General features: G+C 38.1%; 1 protein-coding gene across 5 annotated transcripts in view; it reads left to right on the top strand.

Annotated features, from left to right (window-relative positions):
- Positions 1 to 19,170, top strand: part of FHIP1A (FHF complex subunit HOOK interacting protein 1A) — a 104,318-nt gene that overhangs the window by 46,075 nt on the left and 39,073 nt on the right. For 3 of the 5 annotated variants that reach the window (XM_069785154.1, XM_069785168.1, XM_069785163.1), the window contains one exon: positions 18,227 to 18,456. In XM_069785154.1, coding sequence (XP_069641255.1) covers positions 18,355 to 18,456 — 102 coding nt within the window. In that variant the 5' untranslated portion in view covers positions 18,227 to 18,354. Of the gene's footprint in view, positions 1 to 1,938; positions 1,996 to 7,074; positions 7,277 to 18,226; positions 18,457 to 19,170 lie in introns of those variants that run through there. The other 2 variants (XM_069785184.1, XM_069785176.1) reach the window with 2 other exon arrangements.

The raw sequence follows: 19,170 nt of genomic DNA on the forward strand, positions 1-19,170 counted from the left end.
TTTCCCTTAGGGAAAGAAGCTTGATGGTTCTGCTTTTCCAGGAAAAGTCACAAGTATCCATTTTCAAGACAGATTGTTGGGAGGGATCCTCTGAGCACTCGAACAAACACTCCTTTCCAGGAATGACTTCAGGACCTGATGCGTGCCATAGGAACCATGTGAAAAGCATGGGGGTGGATGGGGTGGTAGTGTTTCTTTTGACATAACTCATGCTACAAGTAGCTGAAAGGGTCTGGTGGAGCTCATCTGGCTTGGTGGTTTTGTGGCACAAGAACCTACCACTGAAGTGGACTGCTCTCATTTTTTTTTGTGCCTGACTACAGCACGGACTTAGGGTTACCAGTGTATACCCATGGATTCCTACAACCAGAGATGCAGTGGATTGCTTCACATCAAGCCATATACCAAATCTTCTGTTTCTGAGCTCCACTGCATTTCCTTGCTTCCACTGCTGAAATATGGCATGCCTGTATTTTAAAGCTGGGCTGAAGAAAGTGGAATGGATTGTATTACAAGCTGAATGTTTAAATCGGGTGATAAATTGAAAGGAACAAAAGCGTGTTCCAAAAAGCAGTTGTATTTAATGCTTCACACATGATTTGCTCAGCTAGTTTCTTTTATTGTCATAGTGTAAGTGCCTTTTCACTTCTCCCCACAGAAGAAAAAATTCTGGTAGTTCTGCAATGCCTTTTTTATGTGCATAATGAATATTTCCTTTCAACTATTACCTTACAAATAAGAAGTGGAGTTGTTTTATCTGTAGTGTTTTTATGCTTTTTGTTGTCATTCTTTTTGCATATTTTACTTTGAAAAGGTAGTGATGGCTTCTGTGCAGTCCTGTACCTTCCATGGCTCTCCTCATGGAAGGAAAGCTGGTGCCACTCTTGTGTTGGGATGGGGAGCTCTTACCAGAAATTGTCTTTGGACTGGCACATGTTAAGTCCTGACACTGGTTACTGTTGATCCACAGATAGCTGGCACTTAATTATCCCATCCTGCCTTCTTTCCATTGCTGTCACAGGGCAGATGCATTGAGGAGATTAAAATGGAAAGAATGTTATGGCCCTTGTGCTCTTACATTATCCTTAAAAACGATCATTGTCCATTTAAGTGCTCATATTAGATAGATGTGGCATAAAAATATATAGGTTAGTGTAAGGCTGAATTGTATTTTTGGTATCCTTTTCAGTAAATGATGGGTGTTTTACAGTAGTGTGTGTAGTTTTGACAGAAGATAGTGAAAAAGGTGAGTAAACCCAAACAAATATGGTCTCCAGACTTTTGTTGTTAATTTTGTTAGTATCTCAGTGCTTTTTCTGTTAGGGATTAGAGAGTATATGCCAAGCGTAATGAAAAATGTTGTAGATGCAAAAATACTTGTCGCTTAATCTTTACTGTTACTGCAATAAGACAGACAGACACTGTTGAAATCATAGTAATGAGCAATGTTTACCTGCCCGTTGCATTGTTAGAACATGGCTTTGGGCTTTCTGAAGGGTGAGGAAAAAGGTGCAGAAGGCTAGTACTTTCTCACAGCATGAGCTCGACAGGTGTTTATTTCCAGGTGCAGAACACTTAATTTCAGAGCTACAGTAATACTAAAGGATGTGAATCTAACATGCTGCTTGGTTATTATAGTTTAATGCCACTCAGCATTATAATTAGCTTTATTAGACATTAATAAGTGGGTTTAATATTCAAACCATGGTGTTGGAGTTAAGTGTACCAATGAACCTTATCAGTGGAGCAAAATGTAAATTTTAACTCATTTATCTCATTAGTCTTTAATAAGGCTGTGCTCTGTAAATCATGGCTGCATCATCTGCTGATTATATCCTCTGATCTGCTAAGCAAAATAGCACTCTAATAATAGCCATACATTGCATGAAATCCTCCCATTGGTGTTCTGAAACACTTAATGTATTTTCTTCTTCATTTAGAGGGCCTTGATTGCGTCTTATCTTTCCTGCGCAATGCCAAAATATAGAAATTAAGGTAAGATGAGAATTCATTACTTGTAGGCCCCGGGTTTAGAAACATTTTGCCAAAGAGAAGTTTCTGATGGGGGCTATAAGTCTAAGTAGTTGTCTGAATGTGGTGCGTAGGGACTCAGAGTTTTCTGGGCAGTTAAAACAGCCAGACTGTCAAATGAATAATGATGACTTGCTGCTTTAATAATAATCAGAGCTCTCCAAAAGCCTGTTGCTCTCATCTTACAGGAGAAACTGAGCTGAGTGATTTGCCTTAGGCTCACGTAAAAGGGAAGAGAATTGGAGGAGGACATTGAGTCTCCTGGCTTAAACTCTTGCATGTAGGCACTTACCACTGTGGCTTATGATGATTGTGTCCCCAGCATGCTATTCAGAGCAAATAAGAGGGGAATTTTACAGATTTGAGGGAATTCTGGCAAGTCCAATTAATACTTTTCCCCAGCAAATTGTTCATACAATCTTGCCTAAGTCCAAAGAAACTTGTTCAATCCACCTGGAAACTTTCAGGCTTTGAAGGTTTCCCAATAAATATTTGTAAGATTCAGTGATTGTGAGTGAACATGGCTGGTTCTGGTGTCTGAGGCAATAAAACTCAATCACTCCACTTGTAACCTGATTTGGTTCAAGTTTGCTTCCATGTGGTCTTTATTTTGAAACATTTATACTAATCTTCTCAGGTTGAGTTCTTTAATCATTGCACCTCTTTACAGAGCAATGTTAAAATAGTACTTCAAATCTCTCTGAAACTACCATGACAGAATCTGTTGTTTAAATGGTTGCTAGAGGTGCAAGGTGAATCTTTTTTCTTACCATCCCATGTTAAATTGATACTTAAACCCCTTTGTAGTACTCTGAGGGATGTGAGATGGGACAGCTGCTGTAGCACTGTATTTTAATGGCAATAGCTACAGCCCTTGTGGGTCCATAGAGCCCATTGACTGCTTCTGGTGGTAGGTTTACTATGCTAGTAGTCATCCGTCACTGTACTGTGTTTTATTTTTTGCATTGATCTTATTGATGGCTGAGTTGGTAGATTGATACACTGTCACAAGAGCTCAGTTTTTCCCTTGTCAGAGAAAACAGCACATTTTGGCTCCTAGTCCTGCTGAGTTAAAGGATGGATAGGCACTGCCACAACCCCATCTGTACATGTTGAATCTAGCGGGTTTGAATTTTCAAGTGTTGGCAACTTTGGGGACTGGTTCTTTCCAGTTAGGTTGATTGTTGTGGTATGTGTAATTGCAGGCAGATGCACTTTTGGTACTGGCACTCCTGAAGAGAGGTTTGCTACCACCCTTCATTAATTTGTCATTAGTCGTATATTTTTGGTTTAGTGCTGACTTACTATAACACCATTTATTTTCAGTTAGTTTTTCGGTGCAGATGCTTGATTGTATGCAAATTCTCCCATACAGTCAAAGAAGGACCTCTTGAGACATTCTGTGACTCTCAGCACTGAAGGTTAATGTCCTTCAGAGTACAAGTATGCTTGAGAACAGCAGGGATATCTGAACACTGACTAGCGAAGAGACGATGTATTCTGAAACAGTGTTGGAGTGCTTTATTATTGGAGTGCCCATGGCATGAATTACGATGCGAGTAAAATGGTGTCTGTGGGGAGAGGTGGACTTGGAGATAAAACAGAGTAAAATGTGGAAACACATAAAACAGAGTACAGAGATGGCAATATATGTGGTGACAGGAGAAATACTCTGTTTTGTTTCAGCAGAGGGATAACTGGTAAATGATGTAATAGTTTTGCATGTACTAAAGTACTTTCATAACTGATATATTGTCCTGGTTTCAGCTGGGATAGAGTTAATTTTCTTTCTAGTAGCTGGTATAGTGCTATGTTTTGGATTTAGTATGAGAATAATGTTGATAACACACTGATGTTTTCAGCTGTTGCTAAGTAATGTTTAGTCTAAAGTCAAGGATTCTTTCAGCTTCTCATGCCCAGCCAGCAAGAAGGCTGGAGAGGCACAAGAAATTGGGAGGCGACACAGCCAGGACAGCCGACCCAAAGTGGCCAACGGGGTCTTCCATACCATGTGACGTCATGCCCAGTATATAAACTGGGGGGAGTTGGCCTGGGAGGGATCACTGCTCGGGAACTAACTGGGCATTGGTCGGCGAATGGTGAGCAACTGCATTGTGCATAATTTGTTTTGTATATTCCAATCCTATTATTATTATTATTGTAACTTTATTATTGTTATCATCATAATTATTACTAGTTTCTTCTTTTCTGTTCTATTAAACTGTTTTTACCTCAACACACGAGTTTTACCTTTTTCCCCCCAATTCTCTCCCCCATCCTGGATGGGGGAGGAGTGAGTGAGCGGCTGCATGGTGCTTAGTTACCAGCTGGGGTTAAACCACGACATATATCAAAACAAAAAATTGATTAGACATACACTTTCTAATTCTCATTGCCTATTTCCCCTTTTAATTGAGATGTTGGAAAAAAATCATAAATTTGTAATTCAGTGTCTAGAACCATGTCCTCAGGATTAAAGTTGGAGGTCTTACTTCCAAACATGCTGTGGTTACAGGTGACTAATGTTCAAGGTCTGTGCATACAGACAGACTTTCTCATGCCTCTTCAAAGTGTTCCTGCCTTCAATCTGTGCTTCTCCTTTGGAGCTCTATGAGGACTGATATGTGACTTTGCATAAGGCTCAGTTTGCAATTTTGGGTAGCACATCTATTGCCAATTTTCAAGATCATAAAGGTGAATTGAAAAATTTGGGATGAGGGGAAATGGGAGAGGAGAGGTGCTGGATTTCAGGCATGGGAGATAAGAGTACACCCCAACTACTTTAAAAAAAAAAAAAAAAAAAGAAGTATTGGTGTACTGTAGCTTCTGCAGTTCTGACCGCCTCAAGACAGAAGGACAGTAGTAGAGGTGAGAAGCAGCAGGGTTCCCAAAGACATACACAGACACTCCCTCGCTTTTGGAGGTGTGAGGCAGGAATAAGAACAACCTATTGATGGGTGGAACCTGTGCTTTCCTACACCTGTAGAAGTCTCCTTACATGTTATAAAATTAGGTGGGAGGGGTTGTGGTTTGACTTTTGATTATCTGTACCAAGAAGCATTCCTGCTAGGGCTGACATTCAACTGTCTTCTTTACTAGGCTTTCAGTATTGATCATTCCAAGTGTTAAAAAGTTTAAATAGTAATTAAATTTTATTTTTACTAGCTTCTGATATTTACCCCACCTTTTAGTAGATATTGTTCTCCTGCAACATTTGTGAGGGTCCATGTTTTTTGGAGCACTCGCTTTATAAGATGTATAGTCTTCATTTGCAATTCAGAAAGGGCTATTATCTACCTTCTTTTACCCTCCAAGGCATGAAAATTGCTACTTTATCTTCATTCCTCCCTGGACTAGAAAGACACCTGTATTTCTATTCATGTTTTCCTCAAAGGTTCAAAGGCAAGACTGAAAAAAAACTATACAGAATTGTTATAAAAGTGTCAGATTACCTGGATCTTTTTTTTTCAAATTGTTCCCTCGATTATTTAGCAGTTTCTTTTTTTGCATGCTGGCAACATGTCTGAGACAAATATTGTATAGACTATATATGTTTCTTTTTTGCCAATGTATTCATATGTCTTATTATCCACGCAAAGGTAGTCACAAGAATGGAAGATGCTGTAATGTCTGTCAGTTTCCAGTTGCAGAAGACTAGGTGGTGTAAGAATTTAACATATTTTCATAGTAGAGCAGACTTGTGTTATGAGATCAGAGATGAAGAATTAATTTCTTCTCTGCATAACGGGCAACTTAACACTGTTCACATGACACAATTTTATTCCTAGGAAAGCTGGAGAGGCTTAGAGGGAAAAACACCTACCACCTGTATAAAATGCAATGAAACTAAATAGAAATGGAAATATAAATAATGTGGATTTTTCTTTGATTTAGCTTTTTATGCACTAAACATCATGAAAATGCCAACAATCCATGTCGAATTTTGCTGTTTACTATCATATGTATTAAAAGCAAAAAATTCAATGTACGTATAGAAAACTGTATTCTGCCAAAGTCCATTCAACTTGTAAATCTGTATTAATGTTTTTAAATAAGGGTGTCACTGCAGGAGGAGAAGTTTGGTTTTTCATGGTTCTATGCTCACAGATCGGGGAAGTGTTATTTTATTGAGGTTCTTGACTTTGCAATAGGAATTAATATAAAACAAATTTTCAACTTCTGCTTGTCTGCTCTGAGTTGGCATAGAAAGGGAGAGAGCGAGCAGCGTTTCTGTGCAATTTCCTATGAGACCAAATACCTGGGTTTTTCTGTGTTATGGGAATTGGGAACTGGAGGGACAGGATAGGATTTTGTGAGCAGTGCTTGTTTTGCCGCCTTTTGCTTTTCTTTTCTTCCTCATCCTTGTTCTTCAGTGAACAGTGTGCTATAGTGATTTGTGGGTCTCATCTTAAACAGTAATGTTTGTTCAGTGGTTTTCCCCAAATTTGGCAATCGATAGTCATAAAAAGGAAATGAAAAATGATTTTGCAAGTTCTTTTCTCTTTGGCAAGCCTGGAACATAATTTAGGACAAAGGGAGTTCACTAGCTTCTGGAGCTTTCTCCAAGCTAAATTGCAAATGTCTAATGCAAACAATGTTGGTTCACGCAGTGTTCTGTTCTTTTTATTTTTAAAAGAAGGAAAAAAAGACCATGAAAGTACATTTATGTTCAAAAGAGTCAATCCACTAAATTTAACATTTTATCACAACCCCCTACCTAATGTCAGGCAATACATAGTACATAGTGTGAGATATGAAAACGACCTTTCAGTTTTTAGTGGCTCATTAAGTTTACTAGGTTTGAGGAGTAATTTGTGATGGGCTTCTGCCATCCTACAGTGCAATGAAACAGTTGTACTGAAGCTGTGTAATGATGTGCTTTTGCTCATTCACTTCATTCGTTAGTTCATCATTTCACTAGCAGGTTATCATTTCAGACTGTAGGAAATAATGTTGACTTGGTGGGTAAGTGTCTTGGGGTGGTAATTCTTTCTAAAATGAGTAGTTTCAGTTAACTGTGTACAGAAAGATAAATGACAGATTCAAGTCATCTAGTCAATTAGTATAGTCCATGCACTATAATGAACATATTGAGAAGTATGAGAGGGTTTTATTGTGTGATAGATAGCTACCTAAATTTAGATACAGTTATAAACCCATTTTTTTTCCAGGAAAAAAAAAAAAAAAAAAAAGAACTTTGTATTCTGAATAAAGCCCTGGGAGGAGAAATAAATATGCTTCTAGAGTAAGTATTATGTTAACAACTATGCAATATCCATTCTACACCTAACTATTTCCATTTTAAGGCATATTCTGTCCTTTGCTGGAGCCTTTAATTTGAAAGAGATGGATAAAGAGAAGTAACATATGCATGTGGACTAGAGAGAGGAATTCCATCTGCAGAGTGGAATTTCTTTTCTCAGTGAAAACTTATTGACAGTCCTCTGGGGAAGCTTGTTGGTTGGTTTGTTGGTTTATTGATCAAGTAATCAGGATAACCTTAATGATGTTTTACTACTGATTCTTGTGCTTGAACTATATTTAGAACCTGCAGAATCATCTGAGAGTTTGGAAATTATAACAAAAAGTTTATGGCTTATTTATCATGAAATGTGGAATGTTTAGAATATATGTGTATTTGTATATTATTGTGGATTAGTGCTGAAAGCATACACATCTAATTTAATGTCACTTTATAGACTTGAGAACATTATTCTTGGACTTCTTATGCTTATTTTAATGAGTAGTTTGACATGTTATACAAATCACTTGAAAAATTGTCTTACATATTACTACTGTAGCCATAAAACATGTAGCTTAATCTTGTTTTCTGTAACCTATATATGATAATTACAGGTATATTGATAACTTTTTTCTAGACCATCATTCTCTCAGGAAGGTAGTATTTCCTATTCTGTATGCTAGTGTTCCAAAAGTAGTTTTAAATTTTCAGAGTATAGAGCCTTCTACTGTTTTGCTGGTCTTACTCATCTTCCTGTCAGGAAGGTTTTCTAGATAGGCAACTTAATAATTTCCTATAAATTTATTTTATGCTTTTAGCTATAGATAATATTTTACCTTTCTCAAAAAAAAAACTTTAAAAAAGAAAAGAAGTTCTATTCACTTCAGCATCACAACTTCAAGAAGCATGTAGTTTTCCTAAATTATGAGCATGTTGGGGCCAAGTTTGTATGTCACACAGATGTCAGAATTATCTTGCAAATACCTACTAATTATCTTGCAAAGCCTACTAATCTAGTAATCGATGCAAAATCGATGTTGCAGATTTCATGGATCATTTTGATTTCTTTTTTTCCACTAGCATAACCAGAACATAAAGTAGGTTTTGTTAAATGTCTGCTTTCTGATGTGTTGCACTCTTCCACTCCTGGATTGTGATGAATTTTGAAATAAAACCTGTACAAATTCTCAGTAGAGATGGGAAGGTTGGCAACAACTGTTTTTTCCCAATAATTCAATTATGGCAAAACAAAATTACTAGTGTAGACACAGCAGCTGATACCTGCAGTTCACCTATAAATCAAGGAATGGGAGGTAGCTTTCATTCAGTGACTTGTGCTATGCTGTTTGGGGTTGTTTTCTTTCTCTTTGAAACTTGGTATGAAAGCATATTCACAGTACGAAGTTTTAAACTGAGTTTTGTTTTGCTTGTAATGCCTGTCTCACACAGTATACCACTGAACGCTTTGGTCTGTGGGCCTCAGACATTTTAATGACTTGGTTTTCTATGGAAACATGCTTTTCTTGGGTCAGCAATTTTGGTGGTGATTTGGGAATGAACCAGCAAAGTTAAAGCCTTTGAATTTATTTCAGTTCGATGACATCTGCGTTCTTCAGTATATAGGTAGAAATGAACTTTTCTGAGCTGCCTTTTTTTTTTTTTTTTTTTAGTTTGGTTTAAGGTTTTAATATCCCTTTTGCAGCAGTTGTTGGCTAGTAGCAGACAAGATACTTCAGTCATAATGTGCCTGAGTGCTACTAAGAATAGAGAGATATTTATCTTGGATTTTAAGTACCCTAGCTGCTATTTTGTTCTTAAGTTTTTAACCAACATAATCTGTGTTTTGAACCACTAATTGTTACTGAATTGTTGCCTTTCTGTAGCAGGCCAAATGTGAGGAGATGAAACACAACAGATAAACAGGTTTATTATATTCCTTATGTCTCTTTAAAAGGAACAAGTCATACCACCAGAATTGCAACCTTATTTTTTCCCTCCCTAGCTTCAGATTTATGATGTAGGGATATGAACATGTAGTTCATTCCTCCTGAGACTTTGCAAGAGTAACTTCAGTGATTGTACGCTCTTGAGTTCCAGTGAAATTGCCTGTGTGCAAATGCATGTGGTAGATGAACATGCCCTGTGGTGTATCACGTAAATAGAGCCCTCCTTGAGGAGGTCAAGGTCTCTATCATGTATTCTGCTTTGTTTAATTACTGTTTTCTTGAACGATCACTGTCATTTCTCTAGCTTTGGTAATATGCCCCTTGATGAATCGTCTTTGTTGGTTAGCTGTATACTTTCACAGACCCACTGTGTATAATTTTAGCCTAACCCATCAATGCATTTTGGACCGTACTACCTAACTCATGTGTCTGTTCTGCTGCATGTCTCAGCCAAAATGAAAGAAGTCTCTGCAGGCTTGGGATTTGGCTTAGCCTGTGTCCCAGTGCATAGGCTGCCAGCGTGAGTTGATCTCGTTGCTTGCCCTTGAAATGTGCACATTTATACCACTGCAGCACTGCTGAACTGGGGCTGCCAGGTGGGCCTCTTGTCTGTCACTGTTGCTGTACTTACTGCGGGGGAATTGCCCATTCATGTGTCTGGAGAACCGTGGATTTATTTAATGCTGTAACCTGGATCCCCTAATGTATAGTACCATAGGATTACACAGATCACATGAAGAGGTTAGTTGTACCCCAATTAGTTGTCTGAGATAATGTGAATTTACAATAAACATGTGAGTAGTGTAGCTCCCCGGAGATTTGAGAAAAGATGAACTGTGTTTTTTAACTGCAGCAGGCTGACTGTAGATGGGACAGTAAGATTTTTGTCTCATTATAAAACATACTGCATGTAGTTTCTCTCATGGGATAGATCTTGTTAGGCAGTCTCTGTGGGGACAAGTCACAAGACGTTCTTACTTTCATGTTAGCAGGTTGGATTAAATTGTGCTTGATGAGAACAGATTGATACTTTGATTAACTACATTGCTTTACAATTTGTAGTGACTTGTTCTCTGTTAGGCTTCTAAGCAGATAGCTTTATCAGTGTAAAACGTATCTTCTCCCACCCACTCATGGAAGGCATAGTGTCTTTGCAGATACTGGGTGGAAAAGATAGATTGAAGAAAGCTGACTAAATGTGAAATGTCTGCTTGAGGTAGACAAATGACAGGACAATTGGTGGACTGCAGCATTGAAACATGAAAGACCAAGTGAAGAAGGAGGATAACTGTTCATGTGGTTTAAAATGTTCCTCTAGTAATCTGCTGCAGCTTTCTTTCTAGTAGAGCTTCTGAAGGTGGGTAGTACTTAACCAAAAAGGGGACCCTCTGATGCAATGGCTTTTCACCACTGACATTTTCTTGGTTGCCTACTACAGACCTACTGCTCTCCAGTGAGCAAGCTGTAATCCTACTGCATTCTGGTGGTGAATGTATAGGATCATTAAGGGTGGGGATGTGACTGTTCTTCATAGGCTTTGCTTTTGTAGCAAAACTTACCATAAAGCAGGATGAATCCTTTCCTTTGAAAGGATTGATGTCTTCCTTTGAAACGCTGTTGTTAATAAAATTTAAAGCCTCTCCCTGATCATAGTCCCTAAAGAAAAGCAGACAAATTTATGCAGAAGGCTTTCTTTTCAATCCAAAATAAACAAACCCTGAACAAGGTCCCTTTTAAGCTGGAACTAAGTTGAGGCATGCTAAAATTTGCCACTCATTTTTCTCTTACCCTCCCTCATCCACTTATCAGAGACTGCAGAGATGTGATTGCATAAGACCATATAATTTCCCTCTGCTTCTTTGAAGTTGTCTAATTTCAAGCCCCTTTATGCTACACTGATCCATGAAAATGTTTTGATATATGCTGTTTCTTTCACTGCCATTGAGGCTTCTTATCCATCTCTCTGTTGTCTCTTGTGTACCTGGACTGACAGAGTGGAAAGCTTTGGCCGCTAGAGCAGAAGCATACAGTATCTGATAAAAGAGGTAGATTTGTGTTCGAGAACTGTTGGAGAATACAGCATCTTAGCGTTTCAACAGAAGACAACCTTGATAATTAAATTGCAGAGCCTTGCAGCATATTTTGTGTCTACCTTACTGTATTACGCAGTGTATCTTTTGTCTGTATGTTGTGCATTGTCTGGGAAGCCCCAGTCCTGCAAACTTCTGTGCTACTTTTTTAAATTCAAAAGTGAAACTTTTGAAAAGAGACACTCCAGTGGGAGCAGACTTCACAAGGGATTCTCTGCTAGGCTGTTCTTCCCGTGTACTTTGCCGTAAAATAAGTACTTCTGTTGATTGTGGAGTTGAGCCCTGTAATCAGCTGTGTAAAAAGGGTTGATGATTTACAGACTTCTGAAGGAAAACTGAAAGCAGATATCCTCCATGAGTCCAATGACTGGGTCTCAATCTCATCATTAATCTAAAGCTACCCAGCACAGTTGTGGATTGCTGCTTTTTTTAAAACTGGAAATAGGCTGAGTTGTGCTAAAGTTTTCTGCTCTCTTCCTCCCATCCTCTTCACTTACCAAGACTGCACAAACATGGTTATAGACCTATGTATGTGACTGTATAACTTTCTCTGCTGCTGCTTAGGGAGAGATGGGTGCTTCTTAGCATGTTTGTATATGCAACAGTTGACCAGATTTGCAGGAAAAAAACCCAACCAACTAACCAAGCCCACACTGAAAGGTATTTAATATGAAACCAACAAGGTTTATGTAGGTGCGAATTAGTTGCCCAATTTCAAAAGCTGTTGTCCAGTTACCCAGAAATATAGGAAGATCTTAGGGGAGATAGTGACTTGTCTCTTTGAACCTCAGTTCCTCATGTGTGTGATGTGTATGCTGGTGCTTCTTGTTCCACATGGGAATTGTTAAATATATAAACCCTTGGTGGTAAGGGCAGGTACCTTGTGTAGGAGAGGAGGGATCAGAGACAAAATTGTTGTCAGTATAGGCAATTGAAATAGCTCTAGAAGGCATATGTAAGTGGACTTGGCCTTGTAATAGGGTTAAACAATTGATAGATAACATACAGTTGAATTGTGGAAAGATTTACCTGCTAAGAAGGTTCTGTTATTGTGTGGCAGGGTTGAAGTATTAAACAGAGCAGTGGTTTTTGGAAGTAGAATTTTGAACAGACTGCAGGAGAGCTGTATTTGCACTTGTCAGGACTATCAAATGGTGAAGTAATACCTTGACCAGGATTTAGCAGAGAAGAAAGGCTAAATTACTGTAAAATTTTAACCATGAACTGATTAAAATAAATGGTTACTTTTGTTCTTAGTGGCCCGCAAGTTCACTTCTACTCCTACCTCCATGAATCGGTGTTGTATAAATTAATTTATTTTCTCACCTTTGGACTCAATATGGTCAGGCTATCTGTACTATTTAATTGGAGTTAGTTTTACTTCACAGGGAATAATGTGATGTTGCAGTTACTATGGCACATTTGGTCTTGCAAAATAATCAAGAAAGCCTACTAATCTAGTAACAAAATCTGCTTACCACAAATATAATGAATATATTCTTTCTACTACTGCTATAACTACAGCATGCTAACTTTAGATTGATATGTATCTTAAAAGATAGTATCTCTTCCAGTTCAGTTATTCCTTTTTTTAAATAGGTATGCTGTTTTTAGGATCTACCCTGTGACCACTTAAGTTGTCAAAAGCTTTGTATGCTTTTTGAAACACTGTTACAGAGTTTGAAGACTTTGAAGCATACACAATCTATTAGTGTTTTGTATTACTAAGGAAATCCCAGCATTCCAAGCTGCTTTCCAAACTGGAAATATCTGCTTCATAAGGGAATTGCTGTGATCTTAGAAATAATATTGCACATTGCAGTCTGCTTGTTGCTGTCTTGTTCCTTTTAAATTAGAGATGATTAAAACCCCATAGTATTGGCCACTGTAAGGATAATGTCTGTGTTCTCTCACTAGTCTTAGATTTCTGATCCAATAGCTGGGCTAGATGCAAGTGAACTTAGCCCTCATCAACATAATGTTTGCTGCAGGCAAGTTGTTTTCAGCTAATAATTTAAATTTGGTATTTTTGTTCTTCATTTGATGCATAAACAGTCTGTTTATGATGACTTCGTGCAGGTCTGTTTATGATGACTTTGTGCAGTAGGAGTGAACATTCACAATGAACGGTTAGAGTGAATTTTACTGACATGTTATTGTTTGTCACCAAGGGACAAATGATCTTTTTTGTGATTCTTTGTTATTAAAGACGTAAATGGCTTTAATCTTGTGATTGTAGGTATGTGCAGTATATTGTTACGTGCAGGTTTTAGTTAGAGTACATAAATGCTGGAGATGAATTTGCTATTTTACAGTTTGTCAGTCGCATACTCCCAAAGATCTTTGTCAAGCAATGGGGTAATGTTTATGCCTGTGATAACAAATACAGTAAATAGATCAGGCAGGATGTGTGCAACATCAGCTCGAGGGAACCTTCCTAAAAGTTTTCTGTGGTTGGTAGCATAGACATTTCTAGAGTTAGCAACACTGAAAGCCCTTGCTGTTCTGATCTAGTGTCATCTAACCCTGAAAAAGATCTGATTTGAATCAAAATGCTGGTAGTTGTTAATGACCTGCGTATCTGACAACTCCCAGCATTGTAATTTGAGTGTGCCCAAACTGGGACTTGGAAATAGCAAGAAGCTCTTAAATATCTTGGATAAATACGACCTTAGGGGACTTTATGCAGGAGATGAGGGGACACATTCTTGTCTTGAAGACTTGTTTCATGGGGGCTATATGTGTTCTTTATATATGGTGGTTAGACTTAGGATATCCTTGTGTAGGAAAAGACGTCCCTTCTACAAATGCAGACTGTAGCAGTCATCTGCTTAGGCAGTAAGCTGTTAACAGGCAGGACTTGAGTGCTCAGAGACATCATGGTGGTTATAAATTCTTACACAAATGTCAACTAAGTAGCACTTTTGTAGAAAGTTAGCTTTTCTACTGGACACACTGTCACTGGATCTCTTGGCATCTTGCTGTATTTTGAAAGTGTGGTGAGAGATGTACCATTTCTGTTCACTTTAGGTCTTCTCATAGCTGCAGAGAAGTAGGGCAATATTTCAGGAATCTATCATGACAAAGCACCAGTGTGGAACCTCTACCCCAAAAAAGTATGATTAGAGAGCTGCAAGATAGAAGTAGTTATTTAAAGGAGGGTCTGTCTGATGGGGAGGGAATGAGTACTGTCTTGAAATTAGTGGAGTAGAGTCTGAGCCTAGGATAGGAAAGATGCATGAGGAAAAAAGAAAATTGCAAAGGCTAGGAAGGACTGCGAATTAGAACAGATTAGAGGAGAAGATTGGGTAATGGCCTAAATGGTTTTGGATTGCTTGTGTGTGGTACATCCTAGAGCTTTGCATGCATCCCAAGAGTCTTACATCACTGATCTTTGATTTTTATCACCATTCTTAAAGAAAGCCATAATCTCCCTTATTGTTGTTTACTAGCTTAAATAGTGGAAGCTGATCTGAAGTTTCTGATTCTACTCATGGTATCATATTGCTGTACTGCTGACAGAATTTGTCATGTGATATGTAGGTGTGCAATATCAGTTTCTTTTATTTAAGTTCTTAAATAACATGCAAAGTCTACATTGAAACAACCTCTAAGTTGTAAAGTCAAGCAACTTCTAAATTCCAGAATTGAGCTTGCCTCTGCTTTGTTAATTAAGTTCTCTTGCTGCACCTTATGATACCATCTTTAATTAAAATGATCACATTAGTTTTTCCAAAGCTGCTTGCTTCACTTCATTCACAGGACAGATCTGCTCAAAGGGTGAATCAGGGCTGTGCAGTGAAGGACACTTTTGCCTGGAGGAGTCTGCTGAACTTTTACAGAAACAGGAAGATTTCTGTTTGAAGGAAAGGTCTGGCAAAGAGGGAACTGGCAGGAAGTGGACAGGTGATCTGAAGAATAGGTCAATTAAACATGCCTTTGGATTATTAGGTATGGTACTAGGCAAACTACTTAGAGCAGGCTTTTTCTAAATGGTCTCTAAGCATGCATATTGTTTTCTGAGTGTTTTTTCATAGGAATGTTGAGCTCCCAGAGCTGCAAGCAAAAGTCACCAGAAGCTATGCATTGAACGTACAGTGGTAGCTACTTAAGTCACTAACGATAAAAAAACAGATCCCAGGCCTCTGAAGTTGGGTTCTCAAATCCACTTGCTACTTTGATTTCTGATTATTTTTCTTTTTAATTTTTTTTTTCTTCCTGTGCAGGAACATCAGTAATGTAGAAATAGTACTATTCATTTTCACAAGACTTTTTAAGAAGTAGCAGTGTACTGGTAGGTGCCTTCAAATAAATAAGAATATGAAACAAACTGTTTGGAAGGGGAGTGCTTGGAAGTGTAAGGCCAGTGTAAGCACAGAAGAGATAGGCAGGTGAGAAGTGTGGGTAGAGTTGGAAGGGCAAGGAGTAGAGAGACTTTGATGATATTTTATATGGGATTACTTCTGTTCCCAGTGTTGTCTGGCTTTCGTGAGCTAATTCTCACTGGTTTTGCACAATGCGTCTGGTTCCAGGTGGTTTATTACCTGGAGAGTAGCTTGTATGGAGCACCAGGTTCGTTCTGGAAGTAGTGTTACCCAAACGGATAAACTGTCCAGGATTTATGATGGCTTCTCCACATGTGGAATGTTTTATCTGTAAAAAGGATGGACTAGATTGTGTTAATTGTATTGTATGAGAGCATTTAGAAAATGCATAGGAAAAGCATCTTATGTGCTGTAAGAAGCAAAGGTTAGGATGGAGAGTGGAGGCTGATCATGCGGTTCAATCTTGTTGAATCTTGAACATGTGAATATACATATATAGATACAGGGGAATGCATAACCATCTTTTGCTTTTTGCTTGCCTCGGAAATCTTAAAGTTATACCCTGTATATTTTTGGACATTTTGAAATTGGCAAAAGTTGCTGCAACTTTTGAGATAGGCTGGATGTTTTCCTGTGCTAACAGTTTCAAGAATATAAGCAGAGCACACATGCAGGGAGCAGAGATGTCCACTGTGGAGAAAAGATTTTTATCTTTTAAGATATACACAGAGAAATACCTACTATACTGGCAAAGAATTGCTATATGGGCTGTGGCAACTTATGGTACAAAAATTTCCTCATGTATTTCATAAAGCCAACGAATGTCCAGGGGCCCTGGGATCCTAATGAAGACTGGAGAAAAGGAGAGCACTTCAAAATGCAGCCTCTATTGAAAATAAAAATCTGCTATGATTTACATGAGGTGTAGGAACTTGTAGTGCATTTATTGTCTTCCTAAACTCTTTGTACTTTGGTGTTGTGGAGGTTTGGTTTGGGTGGGATTTTTGGGGTGGGTTTTTTTTGCGTGGTGCTTTTTTTGTTTGGTGTGGGTTTTTTGTTTGGTTTTTGGGGGGTTTTTTTTGGTTGGTTGGGTTTTTTCTTCTTTTTTTTTTTTTTTTTTTTTTTGCTATGTCCTAAAACTGAATTAAATTAAAAGCCTAGTTGGTTTGCAAAAAGGAGAATAAAAATGTAAAGCTTATGGTGGGGAAAAAAAAGGGAGGGACTCACACATGACTGTGTGACTTAGATATTGGTGCTTGAGGGAATAATATGTCCTCTTAAGCCTCTCAGATATCTGGAAGATACCTGTCTGTTTCATTTTAACTTTCCCCTGCAGGTGTACAACTACTTTGATACTCAGATATCTAGGATATTAAATAATGGATGAAAAGAATGTTTCAATGTTTGGTGTTATTCTCATAGTCCTTTAATATGACATCTCAATTTGTTTGGCTTTGGATACATGAAGGTTTTATCTTTTATGTTGTTTGGTTTTGGTTACTTTGGAATTGATACAGATGCATCCTTCTACTTGCATATGGTGTTCTGCAAATGTCTTCAACTGTTTATGATATGCTTTCTGACAGAAAACTTTAAGTATTTATAATTATATCTATTCATGGTGTCCTGGTTTCAGCTGGGATAGAGTTAATTGTCTTCCTAGTAGCTGGTACAGTGCTATGTTTTGAGTTCAGTATGCGAAGAATGTTGATAACACTGATGTTTTCAGTTGTTGCTAAGTAATGTTTAGTCTAAAGTCAAGGATTTTTTCAGCTTCTCATGCCCAGCCAACAAGAAAGCTGGAGGGACACAGCCAGGGCACCTGACCCAAAGTGGCCAACGGGGTATTCCATACCATGTGACATCATGCCCAGTATATAAACTGTGAGGTGGGGGGGGGGGGATCATCCCTCGGGGATTAACTGGGCATCAATCGGCGAGTGGTGAGCAATTGCACTGTGCATCATTTGTATATTCCAATCCTTTTATTATTACTGCTCTCATTTTATTAGTGTTATCATTATTAGTTTCTTCTTTTCTGTTCTATTAAACCATTCTTATCTCAAACCACGAGTTTTACTTTTTTTCTCCCAATTCTCTCCCCCATCCCACTGGGGGGGGAAGTGAGTGAGCAGCTGTGTGGTGCTTAGTTGCTGGCTGGGGTTAAACCATGACACATGGAAATATTGTTTTTAAAAAATAGAGAAATAACCTGTACTTTTTTTACCTGTGTAGTCTATACAACATTAGTTACTAAGCAACTCTGAAGACAGACATGGTCAGATGGCAAAAATGTCATAATGAAAAACTAAAAATGTAGTGACATGCACAAAATGTTTACTGCATGAGCTTCTGTTATGCTTATTTATTTCAATAGAACCTTAATTCAGTCACTGATCTCAAAAGTTTGAGCATTAGAAACTACTATAATGAGGAAAAATTTGAGAAGTTGGTCCCATATAACATGCTTTAAAAACTTGTATCCTCAAACTGAATTAAAAGAAAAAAGTTTTTAGTATTCTCTTTAAGTATGTTCTTTTTGTTATACATTATAATTTGATGTGTGTATGTGTTTTGTTTTTTTTTAAACAGATTTCTGTGGATACCAAAGCTCAAAACGTATCAATCTCATCATGATGCTTGAACAGCTGTAGCTAACTACAGGATTTTAAAAAGAAATCCAGCATGGCCTAGTTGGCTTGACCTTCAGAAAATTTATAATGTCCTCTGGAACCAGTATCAGCAAAAATCGGCAGGCTCCGAGCCTGCAGGGTGTTGACCCAGAAACATGCATGATAGTGTTTAGAACACACTGGGCACAGGTAATGTTAATTAGTTTTATTGATTTGAAGTAGGCTGCATTAATAGGAATTTTCTTCATTCTCTGTTTTGGGATAATCCTGAATGGCTCAGGAAGAAACATCTGTCATGCAGAATGTGGTAGATGACACTGAAACATTTTAAAAACGTAAAGGTAACTGACCTTTCAAGGTGTGGTTAGGCTTTACTAATCACACTTTGAACTCCAGATTTGCATCTAAATGGGAAGTGGTAGGACACGGTAATATCTTACTGAAGGCCTCAATCTTCTTACTGGCTTTCCTAGTGATTCACTGTGAATTGTACCCTGTTGCAAACCTCTGTGTTTCCTTTCCTTTGCTGGGTAAGGCTTGCCTATCTTATGTAAAGTATATTAGACGCATGGTGCAAAGCTGTATGCAGTGTTCTTTATCATGGATAGATGTAGATTATGCACTTCAGCATGTTCTAAAAATTGTTTGCATGTCATCAGGATTATAATTGCTTTCAGGCAAAGATGCTTTACTCTGAGCACAATAATATAAGGTCTTATTTGCTGCAGTAATATGAATAACTAACGGTTTATGTAAAATTGATTTCTGTGCTGCTGCTTTTGTTGGCTTTTTTGCTATCCTGAGAAGCAAGCCAGATGAATGGTGGTGTTTCTGAGATGTTTCCAGAGTCAGAAGAGCCATTGTTCAAGAATCACCTTTTCTCACTTAACTCTAGTGATGCTG

This window comes from Haliaeetus albicilla, chromosome 1, assembly GCF_947461875.1.
Source record: "Haliaeetus albicilla chromosome 1, bHalAlb1.1, whole genome shotgun sequence".
Classification (NCBI taxonomy): domain Eukaryota; kingdom Metazoa; phylum Chordata; class Aves; order Accipitriformes; family Accipitridae; genus Haliaeetus; species Haliaeetus albicilla.